At 52.5% G+C, this 10,565-nt stretch overlaps 1 protein-coding gene across 1 annotated transcript in view; it reads right to left on the bottom strand.

Annotated features, from left to right (window-relative positions):
* CTNNBL1 (catenin beta like 1) overlaps positions 1–10,565 on the bottom strand; it is a 183,034-nt gene that overhangs the window by 125,611 nt on the left and 46,858 nt on the right. The window contains exons 5-6 of the mRNA XM_015422778.1: positions 8,257–8,354; positions 239–332 (exon numbers count right to left, since the gene is read on the bottom strand). Of these exons, the coding sequence (XP_015278264.1) occupies positions 239–332; positions 8,257–8,354 (192 nt within the window). The remainder of the gene's footprint in view (positions 1–238; positions 333–8,256; positions 8,355–10,565) is intronic.

Here is a 10,565-nt window from a genome sequence, read left to right as displayed (position 1 = left end):
AAGGAGTTTGGAAGCCGCTCTGAGACTCCAAGTGAAGGGCGGGGTATAAATCCAATCTCTTCTTCTTCTTCCCTTCCAGCTCTATATTTCCAAAACTAAAATTGCTAGTAGAGGTGAGGCACTCCATCAACACCACCCCAAGGACAATAACTGGAGGCTCCAAGGAACACCCCGTCTGCCAGCACTAGCCCCGTCCCACCGCCAGACCCTTGGCGTGGGGACGACAGGTCCCTCTTACCCAGTGTGTTGTGGACGCCGTCGGCTTCTTCCTTAACACTTTCATCCAGGCGCTCCAGGTTTTGGACCAGCAAAGCCACCACCTGCCCTTCGACCTGAGTCACAGAAGGGGGAAATGGAAAGGGTGAGGGGTGAAATGCTTGGGGGGGGGGGGCTGAGGCAGAAGCACAAAGTGAGCTGAGCAGACTGCGTGGGGGGGGGGGAGGCAGGAAAGAAATCAGAACATGACAGGAGCAAGAGCAGCTCCAGAGAAAAGTGCTTTTGATCGGGGAACACAATCTCGCTCGCAAAGCTTTCTCACAGCAAACTCCACCACCGTGTTCCCCCCCCTTAATTAATTGGAACAATCTTTCTGTGTCAGAAACAACAGGAAAACATCGGTGGAATAGGAACCTTGTCACAAGCCTGCTATTCCCCAAATCGGGCCTTGATTGACTTATAATCTCTCCCCGAATTCCGAAGTGCCGCGCGGGAGAGCCCGAGTGGGCATCAGCGGCCTGTCAGTTCTGAAAGCCGCTTGCCGCGCCGCTTCAATTGCCGGTTGCCATTTCAGCGGAATCCCCCCCCCCCGCCAACCGCCCGCCTTCCGCTCTGCCTCCCTGCCCGAGCTGTCTGGGAAACGGCTGGAGCGAAATCAGAGGGCCCAGCAATTACACGTAATGAAAGCCTTGGGGAAGAAAGGGAAGGGGGGGGGGAAACGCCACACCAAACGATCACTCCGGCTTTCATTATACGGCCCAGCGCAGTCAGTGTGGCTGAAGGCAATTCCATCTGATTAAAACTGTCTCTCCCTCTCTCTTTTTAGGGTGTTTTGGACGGAGAAAACCCTCATTCCGAGCGGAGAATTCGGGCGACCGAGCACGTCCGCTGCTGCGCCTTGATGGATTTTGCTAATTGGGATTTTTCCGGGGGCAGCGTCTGATGGGCTTCCAAGAGGAGTGTCTTTCAAAAGAAACAGGCAGACAGCGAGTCCCCCCCTCTCCACATCCGAAGCACCGTGCTGGTGCTACAGGGGAGATGCGGGGAGCACCGGGGCCCAGGTATAAGGCCCGGGTCAGGAAAGGAATTCCACCTTCTGGATCCCAGAGCGAGCGGCGCTGGTGGGCGGACTCGCCCTGCCCTGCGACTGGAGTCTGCTTCACTGGCGATGCCGGGAAGGGCACCTGGGATCTCCTGCACGGTGTCGGCTTGGTCAGGAACTCTCAGACGCAATAATTCCTTCAACAGGCTTTATTGAGAAATCAGGAAAGCTGCTGTAAAGTCAGACTCTTTGGCAGAACTGAAGAATATTACAAAGTTGGGAATTACAAGACCTTCGGTCCAACCCTCATTCATACGTCATGATTACATAGTATAGAGACAGGCGGATACAGATTATTACAGTACAACCAGAATGGTGTGAATGTTATCATTTCATGTCTTCCACCCAAGGCCATGAGAATTAGAAACAGGCGAAGTCCCCTCTGGCCCCTGCGGAGAAGACTTCCTTTCACAGTGATGCTAAGCGCAGCTAATCTACAGTCCACACACACATGCCGTATTCCCCCCCCCCTTCAAGAATGTCAGGGGAGGACCGCTTAGACAGCACCCGCAGGTGCACAGAAGTAGCTTGGGAATTATAAGCCTAAAGCATAAAGAGCTCAAGTGGGGTGATTACCAATGTTCCCTCTAAGCTGTGGAGTCTTGTGAGTCAAAAATTCTACTTTGTGAGCTACTGGCATTAAAGTTGTGAGCGAGCTACTTGGCTACTGCATAAGTCAGTTTGCCTTGGAGCCATCCTTCCTGAGCTATGACAAAAATGTGTGAGCTGAAGGCTAAAAAACTGAGCTAGCTCACACTAACTCATCTTAGAGGGAACATTACTACCACTGCATAGCTATGTACACCAGTGAACCACAGTTACAAATACATGATCAATAGTCAGGCTAAGGTCCGATCCTGACATGCGGAAGGGAGGTGCTCCACCAGTGGCCAGTGGCCCATTTCCCCAAAAGCATGCCACACTGAGCCAACGGATGCAACAACAGTAGTCAAACTACACCATGGCCACTGGACACCTTAAACACTACCCCTGACTCTCTCCGCAGGTGAGGGCAGCTTTACGATGGAGAAGAAAAACCACCCTCCTGCTGACAGGTCCTTCCCAGGTGAAAGAGGGGAGGGTGGTAAAAGCAGACACACACACACCCCATGCCAAGAGGAGCGCAAAACAACCGGACACACAGTGACCGCAGCTGGGACCAAACTGGTCAAGATCACACTTGAACACACATGAATCGTAGAATCACAGAGTTGGAAGGGTCCCTAGAGGGCATCTAGTCCAACCCCCCACTCAAAGCAGGGTCAGCCTAGAGCATCCCTGACAAGGGTTTGTCCAGCCGCTGCTTGAAGACTGCCAGGGAGGGGGAGCTCACCACCTCCCTAGGCAGCTGGTCTCACTGTGGCACGACTCTGACTGTAAAAAAAGTTTTTCTTAAGATCCAGCCGGCCCCTTCCCGCCCTTAATTTCAGAAGAAGAAGAGATTGGATTTATACCCCATGGCCCTTCACTACCCAAAGGTGTCTCAGAGCAGCTTACAAACTCCTTTCCCTTCCTGCCCACCACAGACACCCCCTGTGAGGTAGGCGGGGCTGAGAGAGCTCTTGACAGAAACGGCTCTTTCTCAAGGACAGCTGTTATCAGAACTACGGCCTGCCCAAGGCCATCCAGCCAAATGCAAGTGGAGGAGGAGTGGGGAATCAAACCTGGTTCTCCCAGATTAGAGTCCGCGCACTTAACCACTACACCAAACTGGCTAAGAGGAGGAGATTGGATTTGTACCACACCCTTCACTACCCGAAGGAGTCTCAGAGCAGCTTCCAAACTCCTTTCCCTTCCTCCCCACCACAGACACCCTGTGAGGCAGGTGGGGCTGAGAGAGCTCTGGACAGAAACGGCTCTTTTTCAAGAACAGCTCAGAGAGAACTTAAGACTGACCCAAGGTCATCCAGCAGGTGCAAGTGGAGGAGGAGTGGGGGAATCAAACCCGGTTCTCCCAGATTAGAGTCCGTGCTCTTAAACCACTACACAAACTGGCTCTCAACCCATTCTTGTGAGTCCTCTCCTCTGCTGCCAACAGGAACCACTCCCTGCCCTCCTCTAAATGACAGCCCTTCAAAGACTTCAGGAGAGCCATCCTGTCCCCCCTCAGTCTCCTCTTCTCCAGACTGAACATTCCCAAGAAGTCCCTCAGCTTCTCCTCGTAGGGCTTCTTGGTCTCCAGGCCCCCGATCATCCTCGTCGATCTCCTCCACATGTGCTCTATTCTGTCCACATCCCTTTTGAAGTGAGGTCTCCAGAACGGCACACAAGACTCCAGGTGAGGCCTGACCAAGGCCATGTACAGCGGGGACTATGGCATCTTGAGATTTTGATGCTATGCCTCTGTTGATTTTGTTGTTGTTCAGTTGCACAGTCAAGTCCGACTCTTTGCGACCCCATGGACCAGATCCCGCCAGGCCTTCCTGTCTTCCGCCGTCCTCTGAAGTTGGCTCAATTTGATGTTCGTTGCATCTATGACACTGTCTAACCTTCTCATCCTTTGCCGTCCCCGTCTTCTTTGGCCTTCAATCTTTCCCAGCATCAGGGTCTTCTCCAGTGAGTGCTCCCTTCTCATTGAGTGGCCGAAGGATTTGAGCTTCAGTTTCATTATCTGGCTTTCCGGGATTGATTTCTTTTAGGATGGACTGATTTGATCTTCTTGCAGTCCAAGGGACTCTCAAGAGTCTTCTCCAGCACCATAGTTCAAAAGAATCTATTCTTCGGCGCTTGGCCTTCCTTATAGTCCAACTCTCGCAGCCATACATGACTACTGGGAATACCATTGCTTTGACCATGCGGACTTTTGTTGGCAGGGTGATGTCTCTACTTTTTATCATGCTGTTTAGGTTCGCCATCGCTTTCCTCCCAAGGAGCAGGCGTCTTTTAATTTCATGACTGCTGTCACAGTCTGCGGTGATCTGGGATCCCAGGAACGTGAAGTCTGTCACCACTTCCACGACTTCCCCTTCTATTTGCCAAGGAGTGAGGGGGCCGGATGTCATGATCTTAGTTTTTTTGACGTTGAGCGTCAAGCCTCTGTCGATACAGGGAGGCATAACATCCAAGCTGCTTTCTACTGACTCAGACACACACACCCCAGTCCATCAGAGTCAGTCTTTTCCTACCCAGACTGACAGCGGCTCTCCAGGGTCACAGGTTGTTGCCTTTCCCATCACCTACTGGCTCATCACTTACCACAAGAGGTGCCGGGGACCGAACCCGGGACCTTCTGCATGCCAAGCAGCTGCCCTTCCACTGAGCCACGGCCCCTCCCCACCCTGTGCAGCGACTTATTGCAGACACAAAGTGGGGGGGGGATGAGAAAGAGGATGGCTTCCCTCCCGCCAGGCATCAGTATCCCTCTAGCCTCGACTGAAACCAGGGAGCCAGACTGCGAGCAAGAACGCATCCTTTGCTAAATGCAGTCCGACAGCCGGCAGAGTTCAATCTTAACAGCATTTTCCAGCCAGAGTCCACTGGCAGCAGGGCCCCCTCCACTCAAAGCAGAGAAGCGCTCAGCTCGTTCTGGAGAAAAAGCCCCCGAGTGGACTGAGCTGCTTCTGATGTCTCACTCAGGTCAGCGGTTGATACAGAGACACCGCGGCACAGCACCTCTCTGGATCTCCACTCAGATAGAGGCCGCTCGACTCTGACAGGAAGCGCCTGGTTTCCCCCTTTCCCCCAAAGACCAAATCTCAGAGGGAAGGCTGGAAGAGAAACCACGAAAAGGGATACGAGGCTGGAGACAACCTTTCCGGGACCGACTCAGACCTAGGAGTGGACTCCTTGTTCACGGACGTCCAGGGCCCACCCCAGGGAAAGATCGGAGGTCTCCGGAGACACATGACACCAGTGGACTCCCCTGGATCCCAAGGCCTTGGTCAAAGGCCTCATAAAACCTGCTGGGTCAGAAGAGACCTGCTGGGTCAGATCAGTGGTCCCTCTAATCCAGCATCCTGTCTCACTCTGTGGCCAACCAGTTCCTCAGGAGGGCCAACAACAGGGCAGAGAGGCCGAGGCCCTCATAAGAACCTCAGAAGAGCCCTGCTGGATCAGACCAGTGAGGGTCCATCTAGTCCAGCATCCTGCCTCACACAGGGGCCAGCCAGTTCCTCAGGAGGGCCAACAACAGGGCAGAGAGGCCGAGGCCCTCATAAGAACCTCAGAAGAGCCCTGCTGGATCAGACCAGTGAGGGTCCATCTAGTCCAGCATCCTGCCTCACACAGGGGCCAGCCAGTTCCTCAGGAGGGCCAACAACAGGGCAGAGAGGCCGAGGCCCTCATAAGAACCTCAGAAGAGCCCTGCTGGATCAGACCAGTGATCCATCTAGTCCAGTCTCCTGTCTCATACAGTGGCCAACCAGTTCCTCCGGAAGGCCAACAACAGGGTGTAGGATGTGTGTGTTTGTGTGTCTCGATGGGTCATTCTGACTGTAACCTGTCCTGTCAATCCAGTATGCATTCCCTCCCCCCCAAAAAAACAACAACCCACAAACTGCCTGCTCTGTCTGAGGCTTGGTCGCAGATGTCTCTGTCGCAGCTTTCAATTCCAGCTCCCACTGATGAGACTAGATGACCCCTAAAGGTACCACTGCCTCTCCAACTGCGGGCATCTCCGCCATCTGATATCTGAAAAAAAAACCTCCCCGCAACACCGTCTTAGCGGGCTGCTATACAGACCCTCCTCTCCAGAGAGTAATTACATCCCTGAAATAAAAAAAGGAGCCATTCAGAACTCCCGACGTGACCTGTTTTGTTCAAGGGGGACAACAATAATATTTAAAAAAAAAACAAAAACAAAAAACCCACTCTCCAGGTCGGGTATTGACAACAGCCAGGCAGAAAGGAAGGCAGACAAAAAGAGAGCTTTTTTTGTCCCGGCTTCTCAGCTAAAGAGATTCAGGATGCATCCTCTCCACCGTCAACCCCCCCTTTCTTCCCCCCCATCATTCAAGCCAACCCTTGTAACGGGGAGCCGGTAATTAAAAGAACGCAGAGGCCAGTCAGAGCAACTCATCCAGGTCAACTGTAATTAACCTCTGAAAGGGAACATCTCAGCCACGGAACCAGAAAGACTAGCCGCCCCCCCCCCCCTCACAATCTCGGCTGTGCCACCAGAGGCCTACTAGGCCCAGGGAGCCTGGCTAGCAGTAGGTGAGGGTGGGCCTACAACTCCCAGAAACCCCTGAGGGGTTTTGGAGCCAAAACAGACCAATAGGAAAAGAGGAGGGCTTGGAATAAAAGATCTGGTGCCGCAGGAAGAGCTGTTCTTCCCAGGAGACAGAGCCAGAAGGGACTGAGGCTGCGGTGGGGGAGAGACCCTCATCCTGAGGGAGGGGTGAGCAGTGTAAGGCCACTTGAGATAAGTGAGCTAGGGACAGTATCTATTTAGACGCGTTAGGGCATTTGATTTCTTTTCTTTTCACCCACTTACTGTTATATTTCTGCACCTTGTTGGTTTGACCTCTTATACAATAAACTATTTTCACTGTTCACTCTGCCTGGTCCTCACGCCTAGTATTCGGCCAAAAGGGAGGTCAGAAGGTCTTGGGAGGGTGCTCTGGGCCTTCTCAAGGGATCCTAAATCCAGAGTGGTGGCAGCGTCAGGTGACCCCCCACCTGAGCCGTGACACCCCCAAACTGACAGTCCCCCCCCCAAAAAAAAGAGCCCTGGACTGCTCCAGAAAGGCAACCGTTCCCCGAGAAGCCGCTTGCAAAGAGGACGGGAAATGTCTGGTCAGCTGCTAGGGGGGGTCAGCGGGCATCCTTCCCTCGCCCCGTGTCTGCTCTGTGGCTTTTTGCCCCCAAGCGCCGGCAAAATCCTCCGGAGGAAAAGGAGAGAAACGCCCTGAAGCTGCCAAAGGAGAAGGAGCTTGACCTGGGATCCTGCTGCTGTTCCGCTTGCTACGAGACAGAAAGGAAGCCGATGGGAAGGAAGGGACAGAGAGGGAAGAAAAGAGAGCCAGCGTGGTGCCGTGGTTCAAGGGTTGGACTAGGATTGGGGAGACCCAGGTTCGAATCCCTGCCCTGCCGTGGAAGCTTGCCGGGTGACCTTGGGCCAGGCACACTCTCTCGGCCTGACCTACCACACAGGGTTGTAGTAAAAGCCAGGGCTTTTTCAGTGGCGGCTCCACACCGGTGGAATGAGCTCCCTGAGGACATCAGGGCCTTGCGGGACCTCTTACAGTTCCGCAGGGCCTGAAAGACGGAGCTCTTCCGCCAGGTCTTCGATTAGGGAGCCGCACCCAAGGAACTGTAGCCCTGGCCCAACACTAACATCATTGTCAACAGCCAGTTAACCCAGACTGTGCTATCGGCCAGCTGTGGTCTGAGGATGCTGCTGAGCCCGCCATCTGACATAAACTAGCGCTTTATATTTTATAATATTCTTAACTGTCTTGCTCTGTTTTTATCTAATTCTGTTTTAACTGTTATGTATTTTATGCGAGCCGTCCTGAGCCTGATTCGGCAGGGAGGGCGGTATGTAAATAAAATGAATAAGTAAATCAGAAATAAATAATAATAAGACAGGATATACATGAACACACAAATTAATAAATAGAACGGCTACCTTATTCCAGCTTCCGGTAACCCCCAAAGCTCAACAAGCAACGGATTAGGGAAACGGCGGGCTCTGGGGGGCCCACCCAGGGCTCCCTCCCCCTCCCAGGAAATTCTCCCCATCTTTCTTTGGCACGCCACTCCGGCTTTCCATGCGAAGGCTGAACAGTGCCGGGCACGGGGCTGAGACCCCCCTGCAAGGCACTAATGGCTTGCCTTGGAGAAAGGAGTTAACTTAACAGGGTCCGGAGAGATAATCAGAAACTGTCATGCAGGGAAGTAGGGGGTGCATGCTCTCGGGAAGCCCAAAGGCCGAGGAGTACCACCTCCGAAAGTGGAGGAGGACGCCCAGACGGATGAGCGGTGGTGCTACTTACCAGGGCATCTATGAGGACCTCTGCTCCTTCCTCACTCTCGTGGAGGGTGTCAATGTCCGTCAGCTCCTGCAGGAGATCCACTACGGCTATAGACACATGTAGAGGCGTTAAGGAGAACGTAAGAGCACATGAAGAGCCCTGCCGGATCAGAGCAGTGAGGGTCCATCCAGTCCAGCCTCCTCTCTCACACAGGGGCCAGCCAGTTCCTCTGGAGGAACAATAACGAGGACCTAGAGGCCGAGGCCTTCACAAGAACATCAGAAGAGCCCTGCCAGCCTCCTGTCCCACACAGGGGCCAACCAGTTTCTCTGGAGGGCCAGCAACAGGGCAGAGAGGCCGAGGCCTTCATAAGAACATTAGAAGGGCCCTGCCAGCCTCCTGTCCCACACAGGGGCCAACCAGTTTCTCTGGAGGGCCAATAACAGGGCAGAGAGGCCGAGGCCTTAATAAGAACATCAGAAGGGCTCTGCTGGATCAGACCAGTGAGGGTCCATCCGGTCCAGCCTCCTGTCTCACACAGTGGCCAACCAGTTCCTCTGGAGGTCCAACAACAGGGGAGAGAGGCCGAGGCCTTCATAAAAATATCAGAAGGACCCTGCTGGATCAGAGCAGTGAGAGTCCACCTAGTCCAGCATCCTGTCCCACACAGAGGCCAGCCAGTTCCTCTGGAGGTCCAACAACAGGGGAGAGAGGCCGAGGCCTTTTCCTGATGTTGCCTCCTGGCACTAGGATTCAAGACTGACTGCCTCTAAATGTGGAGGCTCCCTTTAGTCACCATGGCTGAAGGCCACTGATAAAACTCCCATACATGAACCTAATTCCCTTTTAAAGCTGTCTAATTCCCTTTTAAAGCCCCTTTAAATCCCTTTACACCAGGGATTTTGCCTTCCACAACCGTTCTTGTTCCTACATGAGTTTTCTTACAATCCTTAGATATGCTTTTACGATTGCAAAGTTGAATGCTTCCCCAACGACAGAATTAATGGGACGGTTTACCAAAATCCCATATTCGGACCGATTATGTGACTGTGCATCAGGTGCAAAATAGACACCAGACCCTTTTTTATTATTCTGTCACCACTGGAGAGTCCCCAGATCCCAATGGATTATTCCAATCTTGTTGAAAGATCAACTTCCCGTGGAATCCTGGGTGATTTCCATTACCGTCAGATTTCGATCCTGAAATAACCCATTCTGTGGCAAAATATCTATCAATAGTGGTCTCTCTAAAACGCTGTTGAAATGTGCCCTGTTTTTAGTCATAAAAGACCTCCTAGAATCATGGCGTTGGAAGGGATCTCCAGGGTCATCTAGTCCAACCCCCTGCACAATGCAGGAAATACACAAACACCTCCCCCCACATACACACCTAGATCAATCTAGAACTTAGATATTGAGAAGAAGATTGGATTTCTACCCCGCCCTTCACTACCCAAAGGAGTCTCAGAGCGGCTTACAAACTCCTTTCCCTCCCCCTCCCCACAACAGACACCCTGTTAGGTGGGTGGGGCTGGGAGAGCTCTGACAGAGACTGCTCTTTTTCAACAACAGCTCTTATCAGAACTACGGCTTGCCCAAGATCATCCAGCTGGTGCAAGTGGAGAAGTGGGGAATCAAACCCGGTTCTCCCAGATTAGAGTCCGCGCACTTAACCACGGCACCAAACTGGGGACGTATATTTATCAAACCCTACTTTCGTCTGTTTTAAATTTTATCTATATATCTAAATTCCCAACTTGCCCCCTCCGTGCGTGTTAAGTCGTGCGCTTAACAAAGAGTCGGAGAGTGATTTCAGCAAGAATGCGGTTTATTCTTCAGCTCAGTTACTTCTCCGTTACGGCACAACAATCGCCAGCCAGAACCCATCAAAGTATTTACACTGGCTTGTCGATATTTAAACACACCCGGCTAATGTAGCCACACCCCCTGTACAGATAACAACCTATGAGGTTGAAGATACAATACCCAATCACAAGCCGTCCCGCTTTTCATAGTGATTGGTAGACACTCTCTGGGCTAGGACTCCTATTGGTTACATTAGGATCCTAGCCCAGGCTGAAGCTTAACATTAAGTTCCAATGAGGCGATTCGCATGTCAGTATTTACATTCAAGTCAATACATAACAGTGCGGATACTTAAATCAGCACGGAGGGGGCAGCTGGGGGGCTGGGGGGGGTTTGTGTACATGTGGGCCAGTCCCCACGTGTGCACAAAAATAAAAAAAGTTTTAAAAAAATTCGGGGGGATGTTAAAATCCCCCCGAAAGTGCAAGAGCGTCTCCTGCGCGTGCGCAGGAGACGCTCTGCGA

This window comes from Gekko japonicus, unplaced genomic scaffold, assembly GCF_001447785.1.
Source record: "Gekko japonicus isolate JY-2015 unplaced genomic scaffold, Gekko_japonicus_V1.1 scaffold1179, whole genome shotgun sequence".
Lineage (NCBI taxonomy): Eukaryota > Metazoa > Chordata > Lepidosauria > Squamata > Gekkonidae > Gekko > Gekko japonicus.
The sequence above is the reverse complement of the archived record's forward strand: the minus strand, read 5'-3'. Positions and strand labels throughout refer to the sequence as shown.